Here is a 21,147-nt window from a genome sequence, read left to right as displayed (position 1 = left end):
GTGGGTGGGGTCAGGGGGCGATGAAGGGATGTGGGCGGGGCTGGAAGGTGGGGTCGGGGTGATGTCGGAGGAGGGGCGAGTGGCGGCGAAGTGCTTTGCGGGCGGGGTCTGGGGCAGGCGCTGCCGGAAGCGGCGCTGCGGCCCGGAAGCGGAAGTGGCGCGCTGGCGGCCGGCGCTGGCGGCTCCCGCGATGCTCTCCCTGGACTTTCTGGACGATGTGCGGCGCATGAACAAGCGGCAGGTGAGGCCTCGGAGCGCCCGAGCCCGGTGGGGCTGGCGGTCTCCGGTCAGGCACCGGGCGTTGCTCTGCTCTCTGGTCCCCGCGCAGCCTGCCCTGCAGGCCCGGGCCCGGCGCCCGTGGGGAGCTTTGGCCTGGGCTGCGGCGTCCTGTTGCCGCAGGGCGTGGAGCTACCCAGTATGGCCCCTGGGCACCCAGGCGGTCTGGGGGGGAGCAAGGGCCGGCGCCCCCTTTTCCTTCCGGCCGGCGCCCGCCCGCGGAGCTGAGCCGGGTGAGGGGCGTGGGGACGGGCTTTGGCTCGTGTGGCTGGTGATGCCCTGCTGTGACTGGCTTTGAAGCCTCCGGTGTTAGTCCCCTGGCCTGAGGAGATTGGCAGTGGCCCTGGGGGTCGCACGGATTTTCTGAATTTTGCTGCAGTGCACTGCCCCCCAGACCCACAGGGTCAGGTCTGACCCCTTGCCTATTGTGTGGCGCATCAGTGCAGGAGCATCCCGTTCCTCGGCTTCAGACCAGTGGCGGATTTAGAGTTAGTGGGGCCCTATGCTCAGCTTCATTTTTGGGGTCCCCCCATGGACCCAGCCAAGAAAAAGAACATTCTCTCTTATCTCCCCCACCCCCTGTTTTTCATTCTTTTTTTCCCAGAACTTTAAGGTTAACTATAAACTGACTGTCCTTCTAATCATGCCAGACTCCAAGGGGAAGTTTTTTCAAAATATTTATCCTTTGAGGATCAAAAAGTGCTTTAAACTAAGATTAACTAAATCAATTCTCTGAATATTCTTGTGGGGTGGATAAAGAGTATATAGAAATCACTTCCGCCACTGCTGAAAGGTAGCTACCTCTGTGGTGGAACCCAGCAGCTATTTAGCAGAGCACAAAAAGTCTACACCACAACTGAAGGGCCAAAACAGAAGAAAACATAATCTCAACTGACTCCATGCCATGCTTTGGGAAATTCCAGATCAGAACCTTTTAGCTCGGGATTTTAATGCTCCAATTACATAAATCTCTATATGTTTGCTTAAAAGTGGCATACATGCATCATATAGTTCATGTTCATTAGTTATAAAGTGCCATACAGAACTTGGCACTTCACAAAAATATATTAAGCCTACATCCTTGTGCCAAAAGAGCTTACCTTCTGAGGCTAGCTTATGATTGTGCATTTATCTCTGAGTAACAGGCAGCATGCAGCTGTACTGACCCATGACAAGCCCTGAGTGGCACCGAGTTGGACTCAGATTCTCATTGCTTTCTTGCCCACAAATTTGGAGGGAAGTCATTTACTGCAGCCTTTGAAAGGGTGCAAATTCCCCCCACTTTCATGCTTTGTCAGCTTTCCTGGCTGGTGGAGAGGAGAGTTGAAACATCACCCATTCTCTCCCTCCCCCAGTGGGCTGCGCCCAGCTGCCCTCACCAGGCAGCAGCAAGCCGCACGAACGCGGGCCGGAGGACTCGGGAAGAGCAGGGGGCAGCCATGCAGCCGGAGAGAAGCGGCGGTTTCCCCTTCAAAGCGCTGCTTCTCTCTAGCTGGCTGCGTGGCCGCCCTGTACGCCTCCTGCATCCTCCGGCCCCCGTTCGCAGTGCTTGCCGCCACCCGCACCTCCCACCTGCTTCCCTGAGGCTGTGGGTGAGCCTCCCTCCCTCCCTGTTCTGCCCCCCACAGCTTCTGCCCCTGCAGTCCAGCCCCGCAGAGTGGGCTGCCCGAGTGCCCGGCCCAGGGGCTCCCTGTTGTTGGGGGGCCGCGTGCCAGGGCATGGTATGTTTCATGGTAAATCCGCCCCTGCTTCAGACCTAGCCTGCTTGCAAAGGCAGCGCCTCATAGTCACTCACTTGTTGGAAATCTGTTTTCCTCGTTCTCCACAATGTCACCACCTGAAAGGTTATTACATATCCATGTCTGTGCTCCCATAACCTAGTGTCTTTTTCTTATTGCAGCTGTATTATCAGGTGCTGAACTTTGGGATGATTGTCTCCTCAGCTTTAATGATCTGGAAGGGGCTAATGGTGGTTACAGGAAGTGAAAGTCCCATTGTAGTGGTACTCAGGTAAAAATTGTTTGACTTTCAGACTTCTCATGAGGTGCGGCTAATGGGGCATAACATGGATCTGGCTTTGAGAGGATGGGAGGCTGAATGTTTCCGTTCAGGGAAGGAACACACATGATTCAGCCTCTATAGCATTTCAGCAACACTGGCTTAAAGATGACTTGGCTGAGAAGCATTCATTCATATATTATTTGAATGTCCAGCATCTCCTGTACACTTTTTAGCCAGACTTCCTTTTAGTCTAGTTCTTGTTCTTCATGCACAGAAAATTGCTCATGTAGCTTTAAGCTTACTGGTGGACTCCCTGCTGTTTTCCTCATGCCCCTGCATAACATCAGAGTTCAAATCCAAAAACAAGGGAGTGAGAAGTTCAGGTTGCCTTTTTTCAAGAAGGTAGCGTTATAAGGAATAAAACCCCACAGACCTTATGAACCCAGGAAATGCAGAGCTCAAGTGCCGCTTCTCACACTGTATGGTAAAGCATGTGACTCAGGAAGCTCAAGGCTATTAGAATCCTATGGGGAGCATTTTTTTTATAAACACCCGAGATGGGCTTCAGATGCTAACACCCACCACGTGCTGGGCCATGTCAGAAGACACAGTCTCTGCCTCAAAGAGCTTACAATCTAGTTCGACTCAGAAGAACAGTGGGGGTGGGGAGAGGGAGGGAGACAAGCAAAGTGAATATTTATATATAAAAATTCAAACTGCCCCTTACTGCCCTTCAATGTAGCTGTTAGATATTAACTTCATGTGGGCATCAGGTAGAAGTGGATCTTGGAGAGGGACTTGCTGGAAGAGTGTACCTATCATGGGTACTGGGACAGACAATAAAAGCCCATCCTCTTAACTGAGGGGAGAGACCCAAAGCCTGGGCAACACATGAGAAAATAGGGACAAAAGTAAAAGGTCATAGGGCCAAAACAAGGTATCCAAGGGGGAACACGAAGCAGCGAACCCAGGTCAGTGCCCACTGCTCCTCAGAGGAGTCCAAGAAGCTAGTGGATGCTGCCCAGAGATGTGGTGCAACAAGGGACCAGAAGCAGGCCCCAGAGTTGCAGATCACCCACCACCACCTTTGAGCTTCCTTAGCCTGATCTGGTGGATGACAAGGAGGTCTTACGACTTTGTGGGCCATGGAAGGAAGACAGTGTAGTGGCCTTATGGATGGGTTCAGTGCAGACATTCCAGGTCTAAGTGATCGCATAGAAGTGAGCATGAAGATGTCTGGAAGAAATGACGAAGGAGGGAGGTCATAGGTAAAGTAGAGGTGATGGGGGGGGTGTCCTATTGATTCTCTGCAAGATTGGGTTACCAGTAAAGCGGTGCATCTATTTATGTTGTAAAGATTATCTTTTCAAAAGAATAGCAACTTGAACTGAAACTAAATTGTGGCATACAACAGAAAATATAAATGCATTATTTTCCCCTGTCTTCATTGTTTTCCATCTTGCTGCTACATGTATATTTAAAGTACGCGAAGAGCTCTTAATGGCAGTGAAATTGAAATCATGAGGAAGTCAATGTAACAGATGGAGACACTCAGCAGGGAAACTTATGATTGCTATTAGTATAACAAATGTGAACAGAATTGTTTAGTGTCTTGGCTTGCGATTGAATGTGCTGTGCTGCTCTCTTGTAACAAGGCTGGGAGTGTGCTGACCACTCTGTTTCACGCCCAGAGTTCTATTTTCTGGCCATCCGATGAGCTAGCTGTAAGACTACAAGGCAAGTTTTCCTTCTCACTTCAGTAGATCTGGCTGAAGGCTATGCATATGACTCCATGGGAAATTCTTTCACATGGCATCTTGACTCTGTGTGAGCTAAGAAATGCAATAGGAAATGAGTGGGGCTGGTGTCCGCAAGTTGTGACTTGAAATAGCTTCCTGTTGCTGAAATTCCTGGGGCAGTGGCTATAAAGTAGAACCTCAGAGTTACGAACACCAGAGTTCTGAACTGACTAGTCAACCACACACCTCATTTGAAATTGGAAGTACACAATCAGATGGCAGCAGATACAAAACAAACAAATACAGCACAGTACTATGTTAAACATAAACTACTAAAAAATTAAAGGGAAAATTTAAAGATTTGACAAAGTAAAGAAATTGTTTCTGTGCTTGTTTCATTTAAATTAAGATGGTTAAAAGCAGCATTTTTCTTCTGTATCATAGTTTCAAAGCTGTATTAAGTCAATGTTCAGTTATAAATTTCTGAAAGAACAACCATGACGTAACCAGAGTTACGAACATTTCAGAATTATGAACAGCCTCCATTCCCGAGGTGTTCGTAACTGAGGTTCTACTGTACCTATTGCGGGTACTGGCTTCCCCAGAATGTACCTGTACTGACTTCACAGATCCCGTTCTCTGGGGACATTGGCTATGCAGCTTGTCAGTGTTTATCATCACGTCACTTTGAAAACAAACTAGTGAAACTTCTATCTCTTACTGCCAATTCCTCAGAGTGCTGATGAGAGGCACTTCAGCCACTTCCCGTTGAGTAAGATGGGAGGCCATAAAGTCACTTTCCCTTTTCAGTGAAATGATATCTTCTGACAAGCAACCTTTGCCTAGTATCTCCAGGCACAATGGGAATACATGCAGTGCTTGAAGTACGTTTCCTTTTATAGTGACTTTATTTGCAATTAAAAAGGTTAGGGATGCTGTAATGTTCTGCCATTTACAAGAAAAAAATTGAGTAGGAGTGCCTGCAATGAGACTGTTTGAGGAACCATGCTGAATCACAAGAACCGATCTCTAGCACAGTCTGTCTGAGAACTTGAGAGCCCTTCTATTTTGAGCATATGTGCTAGACAGGATGTGTCTACACGGACCTTAAGGCCTGGTCTGCACTACAAAGTTAGGTTGATGTAAATTACCTTGCATTGACCTATTTGTGCACATATCTACTACAAAATTTTTTCTCTGGTCGACGTTAGCGCCCTGTTTACTGACACAGTAAAACCACCTCTGAGGTCAACACTGCAAGTGTAGATGCTGCATGACCTGTGTTAACCCTAACAGTCCTCCAGCAGCTGTCCCAGAATGCCCTATTATCTGTGACAGTGACAGCTCTGGCCACAATCTTAAACTCCACTGGACAGGGCTAACAGAGACCAGAATCACCACCTCCTTAAAACCCCCTGCATATTTTTGAAATCCCTTTTCCTGATTGCCCACCTTGGCAAGCACACCTCGCAGCTCACCCTTGTGTGCAGCTGCCCAACTAACTGTGTCTGCATGCACACAGAGAAGTACTAGATGTGCTCCTGCCTGGTGTAGACAGGAGGTATTGGATCTCATGGGCCTGTGGGGTGAAGAGGCTGTGCAAGCACAGCTATGGACAAGCCTTAGAAACATGGACATCTACAAGCAGCTTTCATGGGGGATGCAGGGAAAGGGTATGACTGGAATCAGCAGCAGTGCTGTGTGAAAGTTAAGGAATTTTGCTTGGGATACCACAAGACCAGGGAGCACAACAATGGACCAGGTGTTATGCTGTTGATCTGCTGCTTCTTCAAAAACTGCATGCCATACCTGGCAGAGACCCCACCAGCACCCCGCACATCATTGCGGATACATTGGAGGAGTCTGAGACAGCCCACAACTGTGGAAAAGTGAGGATGACGACGTACAGCCAGGGACTCTGGCAATGCTGCAAACTAGGACGTGCTTGAGACTCTGCCACAGTACCGCCCGGCAAGTGTGGATGAGCCTGATGAAGGGAAAGGGAACTCAGATAAGTGTGTGCATACTTTTCCTTGCAATGCAAGGATGGTTCCTGGTCCATCCCCAAGTTAACAAGACAGACAAAGGGAACAACTTTTCATACAAGAGGAGGTAGCGTTGTCATCTGTCTTTCATTGCCCTGGTGGGTTAGACAGTGGGTGGCCCATGCAGCATGCTTTATGTGCATAGGGATGTCCCTTTTGTCTTCCAGAAAGATTTCAATGAAACTTTAATGGAGATACTCTGCAGTCTTCTCCAAAAGGTTTCTAGGAATGGCTGCTTTATTCCTTACTCCAAGGTAGGATACTTTCCCACGCTGCTCTGCAATGACTTTGGCTGGTACTATTGTAGTAAACAGGCTAGCGGAATATAGGGCAGTGTGGTTTTAGGATGCAGTTAGCAGCTGTGTTCTCTGTGCCTTTGTGAGCCTCAGGTGATCAGCTAAAATTACCACTCAATGTGGAAAATAGTGCCAGTGTTCAGTGCCATTGCCCTATGCCAGCGGTTCTCAAACTGTGGGTCGGGACTCTGTTTTAATGGGGTCTCCAGGGCTGGTGTTAGACTTGCTGGGGCCCGGGGCTGAAGCCCAAGCCCCACTGCCTGGGTCCAAAGCCGAAAGGCTTCCACCATGGGTGGTGGGGCTCAGGTTACAGCTACACACACACTCCCCTCCCTGACCTGGGGCTGAAGACCTTGGGCTTTGGCCCCCTGTCTGGGGCAGTGGCTTTAACTTTGCCCCACCCAGGGCAGTGGGGCTTGGGCGGGCTCAGGCTTCAGTCCCCCCTCCTGGGGTCAATGTAATAATTTTTGTTGTCAGAAGGGGGTTGCAGTGCAATGAAGTTTGAGAACCCCTGCACTATACTCATACCCATGGAATAGGGAATGAACTTCTATGGGTACGTCTTCACTACCCGCCGTATCGGCGGGTAGCGATCGATTCATCAGGGATCGATATATCGCATCTCGTTAAGACGCGATATATCAATCCCCGAACGCGCTCCCCGTCGACTCCGGAACTCCACCGGAGCGAGCGGCGGTAGCGGAGTCGACGGGGGAGCCGCGGCCGTCGATCCCGCGCCGTGTGGACCCCAGGTAAGTCGATCTAAGATACTTCGACTTCAGCTACGTTATTCACGTAGCTGAAGTTGCGTATCTTAGATCGATTTTCCCCCCAGTGTAGACCAGCCCTATATCGTCATACAACAGAAGATTCTTCTCCCAAACCTGGTGATATTTACTGTGGCTGGGGCCAGAGAGTGGTGCTGTACCAAGGCGATCCAAAGCTGAAATGTTAATAAGCATTTCTTCAGGGCTTATGTGAATAATGGATGTGTCTGTAAATCTGATGTCACATCTGTTTTTTATCAGTAGCTTCTGTCATGGCAGCCTTGAAGGGTGTCCCCTCCACACCCGCAGAATGCCTGACCCTGAGGACGAGGTGAAGGAAGAGGACTATAGAGGACATGTCCAGTGAAATCCTACAAGCCAGTGTTGCATCAGACCAGGAACAAAAGGCTTGGAGGGCCAATATGAATGATAGCGTGGAAAAGGACAGGGGACAGTAGGAAGGCCCAAGAGTCCCAGCAAGACGAGGAGCGGGAAAATACTCCAGGACATTATGGGTCTTCTCAGGTAGCAAACACAAAGGCTACTGGTCCATAATTCCTGGACGCTCCACCATTTGCAGTCCTTGGAGAACTCCATGATTGCTGCTGCTCCCTACACCTTTCCAACATACCCATGGCATCATGAGGGCACATGCCTACCATTGCCTATGCCTACCACTCCACCCTAGGAGACAACAGGGAAGACCACAGCCTCACATACTGACCTGCAAGAACGGCTGGTGTATGTGGGCCCACGATGAACTATGTTTGTGCACTCAAGTGGACGTGTGTTTACTTAGTTTCTAATTTTAAATTTTCACCCCATTAAGTTATGTTAAAAATCTGTATAACATTGCCTCTGGGGTGTTTTTGCACATTGATTTTCTGCACTATTTATTCCCATTCAAAGTTTTGTTTTTTGGAGAACCAAATTATCTTAGTTCACAAATGCAGAATGCATAGTGGTAGTCAAAGCAAACAATACTTGTAAATGCAAACCAAGCACACACAACTCACAGCTTCAGTAAAATGAACAGTCATAGTTATAAATGTACAGAAAGCACTATGCAATTCTTTGAGGCACCCAAAGCTCCAGGCCCAGAGAACACTTCCACACAAAACACTGCTGTAACTGATGACTAAAGTGAATTTTCAAAGCCTCCCTCAGTCGCATAGCTCCATATTGTTTGGGCTCTTCAGAGTCAGCAGACAGCCTGCCCTCCACTCTGATGGAAGCTTCTTTTCCTCCTTTGCCTGACCGATACTGTGCAGAACACAACAGGCAGTTATAATCATGGGTTTTTCATGAGAAAAATATCCCAATCTGTTGAGTAAACACCACCAGCGCCCCTTCAGTTGTCTTTCTGCATCTGCTGAGAGTTGGATCTTTCCTCGGTGCTGTCCACCTGCCCAGTGTAAGGCTTCATGAGCCAGTGGAGCAAGGGATAGGCTGGGTTCCTCAGAATCACTGTTGGCATTTCAGTAGTGCCAGATGGTAATCCAGGGGTCAGGAGAGAATATCCTTGGTTGCAGTTTTTGCAAAAGTCCTGTTTTCGTCAAGATGGGAGCAATCATGCACCTTCTCTGACCAGCCCAAATTGATATCTGTGAAGCATCCCTGATGATACACCAGCACTGGCATAGTCATAGAAAAGTAGCCCTTTCTGTTGATGTACAAGACGAGCTGATACCAAAACAGGGATGTGCATGCCATCTGCCGCCCCAGTGCAGTTTAGGAATCCTGTTGCTGCAGATCCATCCACAGTGCTGAGAGTCACAGTCCTGCATAGCAGAAGACTATTAATAGCCCTGCACACTTGCATCACCAACAGCCCACACCGGATTTCCCAACTCCAAAATGATTTCCCACTGACCAGTAGCAATCCAACATTGCAGACTTCCAGATCATGATTGCCACTCACTTCTCTATTGTCAATGCAGCTCTCATTCTGTTGTCCATGCACTGGAGCGCTGGGATGAGCTCGGCACACGGATCCAGGAATGTGGCCTTGCATACCAAAAAGTTCTGCAGCCAATGCTCATTGTCCCATAGCTGCATTAAGATGTGCTCCCACCAGTCAGTGCTCATTTTGGGGCCCAAAAGCTGCTCTCCACCATCTGCAGCTGCTCCATGAATGCCACCAACAACCTTGAACTGTTCTTTGCAATGTTGCTCAGCAAACTGTTCTCAAAGAAATCCTCATGTCCACCATTGTTGCTGTACTTTCTGTGGGTCTGCAAGTACAGGAGAATCACGCGTCTTGTGCTCTCAACATTTGTGAGAACAGTGCAGAGCTCTGTGCTTCTGTCAGAGTGGGATTTTTTTAAAAAGGTGGGGAAATTGTGGGATATGGATGACATTATGGGATGGAGAAAGTTGCATGCCGAAAACTTGACCCCTAGTTCCTGCAGATCCTTGGGTGAGTCATTACTATCCCACAACACATTTCAAAAATTCCCCAAAAGGCATTGCAGCAGATGGCACACTGAATGCATACTTGTGGTGCACTGCACTTTACATCACACAAGTTCTCTGGGTGAATATGTGTAGCGTCAATGGAAGCAGCCAAGTATGCCCACACCAAAGCGATATGCTAATTTCAGCGACTGCATGCAGACAAAGCTTACGTCAGCTGAAGTCTGTAGCATAGACGTGGCCTAAAACTTCCCACCATTGCAGTAGTCCTGGTGCAGCTCTAGCAGTGGGGGGAAACAAGTTGCTGGTGGCCACCAGCCTCTTTGCCACTGAGAGTAAGTCTGGATACCAGAGAGCCTTGCCTGGTTGGCGTGGTGGTAATACTGATGGCTGCCAGTGCTTTATCTCTAGTAGAGCTGCACCAGTGGCAGTGCAGTGGTGGGAAATCAAAGCATAGTGTGGGTGAAACTGAAGTGTCTTGGCTTCAACTGTTTTCCTCAGGGACTCTTAGTTTTGAGGGAGGAGCGAGGGGTAGACTTTATGGATACTTTGGGTGATGAGCAATAAGACATTACAATTCATTGTCTTGATATATAGGTGCATATCTTCATACCAGATTAACTGTGTTAAGCAACATATTGTATATTGATCACATCTTGTTTTATCATTAACATACCCTTTTTTTTCCAAAATTATTTAAACATGACCTTAACATGGTGTGTGTACGTTTGTAATGATTCATATTAACATTTTGGTTTTTTGGGGTGAAGCTGTATGTTTTGTAGGGAAAGGAAGGGAGAAAGTCTCAAGAGAATAGAAAGAAAGGAAAGCCAAGTGGAGGAGAGGGATTGTAATTTAATTATCCTCTGTATATATTTGTCTTGATTGTCTTACAGCTATGGGATTACTCAAAGCATCTCAGTGATTTCAGTATTTCGATTGTTTTCCTAAGGGGCTCTTTCCTAAGGGAGGACGTTCTGGGGTTTACTTGAAACCATATAGATTTCAAACACTGATTCTAGTTTTTCAAATGTCCTTGTTTCATAACTGCTATTTTCCCTGTCTTACAGTGGCAGCATGGAACCTGCTTTTCACAGAGGAGATCTTCTGTTCTTAACCAACCGAATTGAAGATCCCATCAGGGTGGGAGAAATTGTGGTCTTTAGGATAGAAGGAAGGGAAATTCCAATAGTTCATCGAGTCTTGAAAATTCATGAAAAGTACGTATAGCGTCTGGGTGATGATTGTATTGCAAATGTCTGTAGCTGTGTCACCTTGGGCTGTGCTTCTCTCACAAAATATTCTGGTTGGTAAGTGGATGGGAGACATCAAGGAAAGCCTGGGTGCTGCAGGAAGTGCTGTGAAGGCTTTTACCTCAACACTGACCCGGTGTCCTACCAGAGTGCCAGGAAATAGCGTGCTGCTGGAAGGGTCTTCATGCAGATGAATTACAGTCAGGTCCTGATTACTTGTGCTAAAGATCTCTTGCCATTTTTCATAAGTTGGAGGCTAATCCTCGAGTCCTGACCCCAACTATGGGCAATTCTGCCTCCCTTAACTTCCTCTGCAACATTACTGGAATACAGTACTGTTCATTTCCTGTCCCATACTGCTGGGTAGTGTTCATATTCTCTGTTATGTAGCTCCTCTGTTCTGCCCCAGAGGTGATTGCATTTCAGTGGTGAGTGAAGTGACTTCTATATATTTAAAGTTTTGAGATCCTTTAGATATATGTAGTGTGTTAACTTAAAATGTGTTGGTTTTTAATATGCCAGTTCTCTTGTTCTCATTCTGGGACAGGGTAAATCTACCTTAGAAGGCCTGATTACCTGGACTGTACATCATTCCTTCTCTGTAAACCTTGAGCCAGCATGAGTCTTGCATTTTGTTCTGGAGTGGGGGAGATGGTCATTCTGATTTGTTCCTTGAGCAAGTTCTGCAGTTCTGGGCCAGCTTCCAAGAAAACACCATCCTGTGTTTATGAGACTCCCTCTTCCATGTTTCCAGTGGCTGGTGGTGGTGGTCACACATGGGGGCAGTTCCTCAGGTAACTTGGGCCAGTCCCATGGAGGGATTTGAGAATAAGCTCTTAAATTGGATCCTATATTCCATGGAGAGCCAAGGCAGAGAGTGGTTTCTAGAGGTGATGGGCTCCCAGTAGGTGGTGGTGCTGCATCCTGAATAACCTGGAGTTTTATCAGGACTGATGGAGTCATTCCTAGATACAGTGAATTGTAGTAATGGAGTGTGGAGGTCACATGTGCGAGAATTACTGTGGCCAAATCCCTTTGATAGATAGGGTGGCTTTCCACCTTCAGCCTCAATGCAATTCTAATAGCTACAGCTATGTTGGTACCTAGAAACAGTAGAGTGTAGAATGACCCCAACTTTGTAAATCATCTCGACATCTGGAGGGTAGGTTGCCTCAATGGTGGGGGTGATGTTAGTCGTGATGAGTTCTACAAAGTGCTTCCTTCCCCACCAGCATGATCTGTCTTGCCAGACTTCAGTTTCAGCCAGCTGCTCTCCTTGTGCAGCCCCGCTTAACTCTCCTCTCAGGGTGAGTTCCAGATCTGCTAGTTAATAGAACCAGTCTTTTTCTATTGATTTATTTATACAAAAATCTTGATCAATAAAGGAAACCCACTGATATATTTTTAGTCTCTTCTCAGAGTAGAACTGCACTTGGACCTCCAGTCTCCTCCTGCATGCAACCAGTGCAGGTGTGGCTGAGATGTGGATTCTTTACTAAACTTTCCTCTTCCTTCCCAAACTTCCCATCCTTGACTTCACTTCAGAGCTAAACATTTTTTAAAGAATGATATGAATGTGTTCAGCTGTTGCTGAGCGTTGAGATGGCCATGGATGGACTGTAGGCAAGGCCTTGTGCTTTGCATTCTGTGGAATCCTCTCCCTTTCCCAGAATCTCAAGTTACATTTAGAAATAAAATCTAGTCCACATGTTTTGTGGCAAAGTACCTCCTTCTCCTCGGCAGGCTCAGTCCTTTTTAGCCTTGGAGACTCAGGCTTGGGCAAAGCAAAACCCTGTAGGTAGCACAGGGGCTGGCTATTCCTTCCCTCAGTCAGCTCCCTGTGTTTGTTTGTCTTCCCCTCTGGGGACAGAGTGCAGCCTTCCTTGCTGGAAGGGTTCAGAGCCTTGCTGCTCCTAACTTACTGGCAGCTTCCCTGGTTCTCTCACTCTCTCCCCCCTCCCCCCCCTTCCATGCCGGGGAGGGTTTAAAAAGGTCCCAAGCAGTTGGAGCCAGCTGAACCTAATTAGTTCCCTAGTAACCCCTTGCCCAGCTGAACCTTATTTCCCCATGGTTCTCTCTCTTCAGTGGCTTGGGAGAGGCCTTTTTAACCCCCTGGGACTGATTACTACCCCCCTTTGTAGCTGTTTGTCCTGGGTTTGCCACAGTTTGTAAAGAGAACCTTTAAAGCCATGAGCAGTGTGAAGCAGAGCAGACAGCCTGAAGCAATGGGTCTGAGGTCTGACCAGCCACATTCATTTCAATGGGTGTTAACTCTGAAACCTAAAGATAACCGTTTAATTTTTGACATTTCTGCCGTCATCAGCAGCGAGTTTGAGTATTTACCCTAGAGTTAAGCTGCCTCCTGTTTCTCCCTAGATACCAAAAGTCCCAGCTGTTCTCTACCCAGTGGCCAAAATTTCTAGCTTCCTGATTTACAATTTCCATTGTGTAGTAATGGGCTGTCAGTATGAGACTCTGTAGCCTATTGAAAACCAAAAATGCGCAGATTCTTATCTTTCTCTGACTCCGGATCAAATCTCCTTTGTTTACAAAGGAAAGTGTGTTCTACCCATCAGCCCTACAAAGTCCTTCTGGACTAAGAACTAAACTGGATTCATTCTCTACCTCCAGAGGTAAAGATTCTGCTGTCAGAATTAACTTAACAGTTCTATCGCTTTGTGAGACAGGCTAGAATCCAGTTCCCTCTCCCAGAGCTTGGTGACTCTGCAGGGCTAATAAGGATGAGAAGCTGTGGCAACTTATGTTTAGCACTCAGGTCAGCTGCTTATTCTGATAGCTAGTTTCTCTGGGGTTCAGATCTGCACTGCGAGAAGAAGCCACTGTTGCATGATCCTTTTTGAGAGCAGACCTGCACTGTACACTCCTATTTTGACATCCTCACGTGTTGCTGAATTGCAACAATAAGCTCTCTGAGGCAGCCTTCATGTACTGTACCTATGACAAGGCTGTCCGTACCTAGGACACTTTAAGGACACTCCTGCTGCTACTCGAATGCAGCTGGCTCTGCGTTCTTCTTGGACTTCCTTCTTCTTGGCTGCAGACAGTGTCAGAGCACCAGTAGGTTCGAGTGTGGTGGAGGGATTGCACACAATGAAGAGCTTCCACATGCTTTCCTGCAGGTGATTGATTTGATGGTAGGCTTGCAAATTGGGAAGCTCATGACATGCTGAACCAAGCCATAAGAGCAGCTCCAGTTGGCACATGCTTTCAGAGGACAATTCACAAGTGACTGGAATGTGCCGAAGCCCAGTTGATAGCACCGTTTTGTGGACTGCCACTTGGAAATATGCATCACTTAGGAGCTCTAAAAAATAGAAGGAAATAGGAGACACTGCAGGTCGAAAGGGAGGCAGAAAGGATCAGAAGCAGGAGAGAAATTACTGCGAGAGAAGCAATCCCACATCCCATCAGTGCCATCCAGAAAGAACGTCAATGTGTTGGAATTAGTGGGGCCAGGAGCGCTCTCTCTCTTGTGTTTTAAATGTTTCTAAATATTTAATCTGCCCTTCAAAAAGGGCTTTGAAGGGGGAGGGTTCCACTTGGCTGGGACCTCTGACAAACCTGTGTGTTTGAAATGTTTGTATATCTTAGTCCCTGCAGTCATTGTACTTGCTTGGAATAGCTGTGTGGCTCATCTGTGACCTGTGGTCTCTTTTCTTTGTAAGGCAAAATGGAGACATCAAATTTTTGACAAAGGGAGACAATAATGCCGTTGATGACAGAGGGCTGTACAAACAAGGGCAGCACTGGCTGGAGAAGAAAGACGTGGTGGGGCGAGCAAGAGGGTAAGTGAAGCTATCCAGCAGAGGAGGGTGTGCTCTGACCAGTGCTTGTCTCCAGTGTGAGCTGGAAAATGCCTTCTTCAGTTGAGCTCTTCCCTGTTGGGGTTTCTGTGGTTTTTGATTCAAGTGGCGTGTCAGCAAGTAATGTGTGGAATTGAGTAACAAAGGCAAGTTCACTTCTTGGCTTGCCTTGAACAAAGATATCCATGTGTGAACTGCCCTCCAGGTTTCTGCTCATTTCCTGTCTTGGAGGTGGATGAGCTGTCGTGTAGCCTCTTCCAGAACTCAATTAAAGCTGATCTGCAATAGGAGTGTACCCTTTCACTGCTTTATGATGGATAAAGAAGGCTGGAAAGGCTTTTTACATTCAAAATTCAGGTTTTGCCTGCCTGGTGACATTTGTGCCAAAACTGCACTAGGTCCCAAGACAATGAAAGTTCAGCATCTGAAGATGGTGGGGATATTTTAATCAGGCTGCTTAAAGTTAATGTCTATTTAACTCTAATGCTTAATGAACAGTTGGGAGAAATGCCATCTCTGCCAAAGGTTCAATGCTTCTTTCAGTTATGGCACAAGAGCTCAAGAAACATCCCTGAGAACCCAAAGACATTCCCAGCAAAACTAGGGATTCATAAACTCATTATTTTTGATAATTACAATAGAAAGCTTTCAGGCTTCTTTTACCCACGATAAAGAATCAAGTAAAGGCACAAGCTTAACTTAAAAAAAAAATCACCAAGTTAATATCAGTAGCACTTGGATGAAAATTTTCGAAGGGGAGTACAAAAACTCTCTTGACTGGAGTTGAAGATCAAATAGCTTAATGATGTGTTGATGCTAAATACTAAAAAGGCTTTTTGTTGCTTTCAGGCAAAGCATACTGGTGTATTGAAGAGTGTTTATATTTATTTTCTTATAAAATTAATCATTTTAGCTTCATTAAAAGAAATGATTGGCTGACTGAACTTTGGAAGGCATAATTAAGGCTAAGATTTAGTCATGGATAGTTTTAGTAAAAGTCACGGACAAGAAACAAAAATTCACGGCCTGTGACCTGACCATGGCTTTCACTATAAATATCCCTGACCAAAACTTCACAGCTCCTGGGGTACCACAGCTCTGGGGGAGCTACGGGGCCAGCGGTGGGGACTGACTGCCTCCCACCACCTGCTTGTATGAGGCCTCTGGAAACCCTGCTCCCATGGCCTCCGGGGTGGCCCTTGGGACCGCTGCTGCTCCAGTGCCCCAGCAGCCATCTGAGCAGCTGGCTCCAGGGCCACCCCAGCAGTGGCCGGTGCTGCTGGCTCCAGGGCCACGCCGAGGTCCGTGCCAGCAGCAGCCAGTGTGTCGGGCCGTCCCAGGGCCAGCTGTAAGTGCTAAACTTCATCTTCATGTTCTCTCAACTGTCTGGGAGATTGGAGTCCATTGTACCCAGATCTCTGCTTATCTGGACAATTGTCCATTACAGAGCCAGTCTAAATATTCAAGTATGCACAGCCCGCAGCACAGGCCTTAGGCTCCACTCTCCTACAGCTGGAGCCAGATGGTGACCTGAAGAGCTAGTTAAAGTTTGGGTGTCTCCCAAAGAATCTCCTTGCTAGAGCTCTAAAATCTTCAGGCCTGTCTTTTGTGTCCCAGTGGACAATAGGGGTGGAAAGTTCATTTCACAGGCCTACCCCAACATGGCAAATGCTGGCTCTACTTCTGGTGTCAAATCTAGAGTCCATCTGTCCCAAAACTTCCAGGTGTCTTAGACGCACTTCATAGTAGTGTGACGTTGCACTCCATATGTTTTATGGAAATATGCTTATGAGTGTGAATATGATGTAACTGGAATATGCTTTATGCAAAAGGTCTCTTGTAAGGTATCATAACAAAGGTTATAACCTACTGAATATAGTCCTCCTATTTGTATGTATCATTCTTGTATCTGAAGCTAGAAATATGAAGTATAACTCTGAGGTCCTATTGTAATTATGCAAAGTGTGGGCCATTAATGGTGGTTTAGAATCTTGATGGCTCCCATTGACTAGGACAATTGGTTTAAATGGCTCTGTTTACTTACAAACCTTCCTCTGTACCTATTGGCCAGCCCAGGAAGAATCGAGGCTGGGGTCTCACAGGACATGTTATCATGTCACCTGATACTGGAATCCATCTTAAATCTGGTACTTTTCCTTTTAGAAGGAGGGGTGGGAACCCCCCCTTTGGGACCCAGAGAGACGAAAGATTCCCGCCTTGTGCCAGAGCTATAAAAGGGGGTGGAACAGAACAAAGGGGGCCGCCAGTCATTAGAACACCCCTGCTTTCCACCTAAGATGTCTGCTGAAACTCACAAGGACTGTACCAGGGGAAAGGATTGGGCCCAGACTAGAAAGGCGTCTAGTCTGTGAAAGAAGCTTATTGGAACATCTCTGAGGGTGAGATTTTACCTGTAATCAGTTTCTTAATGTATTAGGCTTAGACTTGCGTGTTTTTGCTTTATTTTGCTTGGTGACTTACTTTGTTCTCTCTGTTATTACTTGAAACCACTTTAATCTTACTTTTTATACTTAATAAAATTTTTGTTTATTAATGGACCCAGAGTAAGTGATTAATACCTGGGGGGAGCAAACAGCTGTGCTTATCTCTCTGTGTTATAGAAGGCAGACAATTTATGAGTTTACCCTGTATAAGCTTTATACAGAGTAAAACAGCTGGATGTCTGGGTGCTGGAGTCAAATGACCTGCTGAGCAGTTTTTAGTTAAAGTCTGCAGCTTTGGGGGCGTGGACCAGACTTGTGTTGCAGCAGGCTAGAGTGTCTGGCTCAACAAGGCAGGGTTCTGGAGTCCCAAGCTGTCGGAGAAAACGGGCTCAAAGGTAATCTCAGCACGTCAGCTGACAGCCTCAAAGGATATGTGCACAACTGATTGCTTTGAGACCCTGGTAGTGATTTTAAGTGAGTTTTAAGTGTGGTGGCTGGAGACCAGACAAAGTGGTTACTGATTTGTTATTTTCTGTTTGCTTATTTCGGGAAAGTGAAGTAGGAACAGAAAAACAGGAAAATGAGTGAAAGCAGTGAAGCGATTGCGAAGTTGGAGCTTTTTAGGCTGCAAGTTGCAGAAAAGGAGAGGGAGCACCAGAGATTATTGCAACTGAAAGAACTGGAGATAAAAGAAAAAGAGAGAGAGGCAGCAAGCTCAGGAGGAAAAGGAAAGAGAGAGGCATCTAGCCCTGGAGTTAAAAGACAAAGAAATTAAGGCCCAGAAACAGGCTCAAATTGAAGCACAAAAAGCTGCCCACCAGCAAACCCTGGATTTAAAAGACAAAGTAATTAAGGCCCAGAGACAAGTCAAAATTGACCCAGAAGCATGAACTGGCTGTAATGGAGTGGAAGAGACAAAACTCTTCAGCAGCTGGCTCCACTTCCCCAAAAATCCACAAATGGGAACGGTTATGCCTGCAATATGATGAATCCAGTGATATTGCTGAATATTTCATCACCTTTGAGGGACTGTGCACTCTCCATGCGATTCCTGAGGATCAAAAAATGACTACTTTGATTGCAAAATTGACTGGGAGAGCTCTGGACATATTCAGTAAGATGCCTATTGCTGATGCTTTCAAATTATGGTAAATTTAAGGAACTGGTTTTGAAACAGTTCCAGATTACACCTGAAACCTACAGGGTAAAATTCATGAGTCTTAAGAGGGGATCTGGATTAAGTAATGTGGCCTGTGTAAATGAAATGAGAGATTTGTTAGACAAGTGAGTGAGGGGAAAAGGCATTTCAAGCTTTGAAGAAATGTGTGATTTGGTTACTCAGGAACAATTCCTGAATATGTGCAGTGATGATGTAAAACAGAATTTGTGGGACAAAAAGGTGGATGCAGTGGGTGAATTAGCTGGGTTTGCAGACTCTTATGAGCAATCACAAGCCGCAATTAAACACCACTGGCAGAGGGGTGTAGGGTTGGTGGAAAGCAGAATCACTGTTCGACCCCTGGGAAAAAGGAGGCTGGGCGTTCACCTCCCCATTCCCCTGTTTCTTGTCCCAAGTCTCCTGTACAAGCAAAGGAGCCCAGAAGGTAAGTCCACTGGGCACCTGAGGAATAACTGTCCTGGGCTGAGAGGGGACAGGGACCAGGTAACACATGAAGTTGCTGCTTCTCAGAGTACAGGGGTGTATTCCAGGCTACTGCCTCTTACCGCACAGGATTTGTAAAGGTTGCTTCTACACAAGCAAGCAGTGAGCATATGCATGCTGTTAAGCTTCATTGCAAAGTGATCCAAGGTTGGAGGGATACTGTGGTCAGGAGGGACTTCATCCATGAGAAGGATTTATTACCAGGAAAAATGGCAGAATTAGAATTGGTGGGAGGTTATAAGGTCCTTGCACCTTTAGCTGAGGTACACATGGAAACTGGTAACTTGCAGGCTGAACTAACTGTTGCAGTGGTGGCACACAATTTTGCACCGTTTCTACTGGGGAATGATTTTTTTGATGTGGCAGAATCTGTCCCAGGGTTTGTTAGAATTATTATAGAATGTGAACCACTGATTTATATCACAAAGGGGATAGCGGAAATAGAGGGACTTCAGAAACCAACCAGAATGGTTAGAAGCTTGGAAAAACTCCCGTATGAGGAGACTGCAAAGATTGTGGTTGCTTACCTTAGCATAAAAGAGTAAGAAGGGGCATGATAGTTATCCAAAATGATGAATGCTGTAGAGAAGGTAGAACAGGAACTCTATCTTCCTGTCTCATGATACAAGAACACGGGGACATGCAGCGAAACTGAGAGGCTGCAAACTTGAAACTGAAGAAAAATTCTTTTTTAGCAATGCATAATTAGCTGGAGAAACTGATTGCCCCAAGATATCACTGAGGCCAGGAGCTCACAGGATTGAAAAAATGTTGGAGATTTATGGACAACAAGAATACCCCAAGTTTTAATACCAGGGCTTTAAAACAAAAACCAAGAACTTGGGAAGGGAGGAAACCTGACTGCTTCAGAGCTTAACCCAGCCTATTACCTAAAGAGGGTTAAGGAGGAAGCTTTCCCTAGGGGAGGCTTTGCATCTTCCACTGAAGCAACTGTTCATAGAGAGTATCCTGTGCTTGATGGAGCACTCCTGTCATCCAGTCTGGCAATTTCTTTGTGCATATTCCAGGGCACAACTTAGCCTGTGAAATCTTCAGTGGAAACTATCTGAAATAAGTGATTTTTTTTCTCTCTTGTAGATTTGTCCCCTACATTGGAATTGTGACTATTTTAATGAACGATTACCCCAAATTTAAGGTATGACATACTTATTTTTGTCACATTACACTAAGAAATGATTTTCTTGTTGGTTTGCTGAGGAAGCTTCTACGCACACAAGCTAAACTGTACTTAGTGGCGGCTCTTCTAAGCATGTTTATTGTTACTGTTAGTCTGTAGAGCTGAATGCACATTCTGATTGGTGATCCTACTGCTTTGTTTTTCAGTATGCCGTCCTCTTTTTACTGGGCTTATTTGTGCTGGTCCATCGAGAGTAGCCCAGTTGCACTGAAGTTCCTAGCGAAGATGCCACGTTTTTTGTAACCAAGCGTTTTGAGTAGAGAATGGCCTGATGTGTGGTGAGAAAGGAAAATGTACATTTCAATGCTTCTTAGCAGTTTGGGTTTGTTTTTTTACGGTGTAAGGAAGAATGTTAATCTCAGTATTTCCAATGGCTTGTCACATTTTAGCCTTTTTGTACATCGGTGAGTTTTTATATTAAAAGTCGAAGCCAAATGTTGTGTTTTGTGTTTTGAAGCTGAGCTTCATTTCTGAAGTGCCTACACAAGCGTTCTCTAGCTCGGTGCCGCTCCTGGCTGCGAGTGACCCCCTCCAGTTTGTAGTTTGACAGTGGGGATGGTGGCCTAGAGGCGACTGTCTTTTTTTCAAAACATGAATAAAATATTTTGCATATCCTCTAAAACGATACCTGCCACGTTCTTGTTTTAAAAATGGTTGGAATGCAAATTCTTCCGAGGCCTCATTGGAAAGGCCCAGGAATTTGGTGGTGTCTTAGGAATTAAACTGTCATTTGTTTATATGTTGCAGTAAAATAGCAGCTGTCACTTTAACTTTCTTTTTATGGGGTAAACCGTTCATATCTTTGGATATCTTAAAATCCTATTAAAATAATGTGCGTGTCTTGGACTGTGGGTAGGGGATGCTTCATCCACCACTGCAATGGAACCACCACTTTGGAGGACCACAATGGCTGCTCAGCAGTGCACAGTGACTGAGCAGCCAAGGAACTTGGATAAGAACATCAGAACGGCCATACTGGGTCAGACCAAAGGTCCATCTAACCCAATATCCTGTCTTCCGACAGTGGCCAATGTCAGGTGCACCAGAGGGAATGAACAGAACAGGTATCAAGTGATCAATCCCCTGTCGCCCATTCCCAGCTTTTGGCAAACAGAGGTTAGGGACACCATCCCTGCCCATCCTGACTCTATCCTCCGTGAATTTATCTAGTTCTTTTTTGAACCCTGTTATAGTCTTAGCCTTCACAACATCCTCTGGCAAAGAGT

The 21,147-nt window shown here is 46.3% G+C and overlaps 1 protein-coding gene across 1 annotated transcript; it reads left to right on the top strand.

Moving 5' to 3' along the window:
* The first annotated feature begins 131 nt into the window (after positions 1 to 131).
* SEC11A (SEC11 homolog A, signal peptidase complex subunit) lies at positions 132 to 20,356 on the top strand. The gene is made up of 6 exons (XM_065411647.1): positions 132 to 241; positions 2,177 to 2,286; positions 10,610 to 10,759; positions 14,479 to 14,598; positions 19,822 to 19,879; positions 20,068 to 20,356. The coding sequence occupies exons 1-6, from the start codon at positions 191 to 193 to the stop codon at positions 20,116 to 20,118; spliced, it is 540 nt and encodes a 179-aa protein (XP_065267719.1). The 5' UTR covers positions 132 to 190; the 3' UTR covers positions 20,119 to 20,356.
* Positions 20,357 to 21,147: the final 791 nt, after the last annotated feature.

The sequence above is a fragment of the Emys orbicularis genome, chromosome 10, assembly GCF_028017835.1.
Source record: "Emys orbicularis isolate rEmyOrb1 chromosome 10, rEmyOrb1.hap1, whole genome shotgun sequence".
Classification (NCBI taxonomy): Eukaryota; Metazoa; Chordata; order Testudines; family Emydidae; genus Emys; species Emys orbicularis.
This window is presented reverse-complemented; position numbering and strand designations above follow the sequence as displayed.

Excerpts from the sequence above, each read along its gene's own strand:
- SEC11A (XM_065411647.1), top strand. The coding sequence starts at position 191 with ATGCTCTCCCTGGACTTTCTGGACGATGTGCGGCGCATGAACAAGCGG. Across the intron at positions 242-2,176 it reads GGCGCATGAACAAGCGGCAG|CTGTATTATCAGGTGCTGAA; the intron begins GTGAGGCCTCGG and ends TTCTTATTGCAG. Across the intron at positions 14,599-19,821 it reads GTGGTGGGGCGAGCAAGAGG|ATTTGTCCCCTACATTGGAA; the intron begins GTAAGTGAAGCT and ends TCTCTCTTGTAG.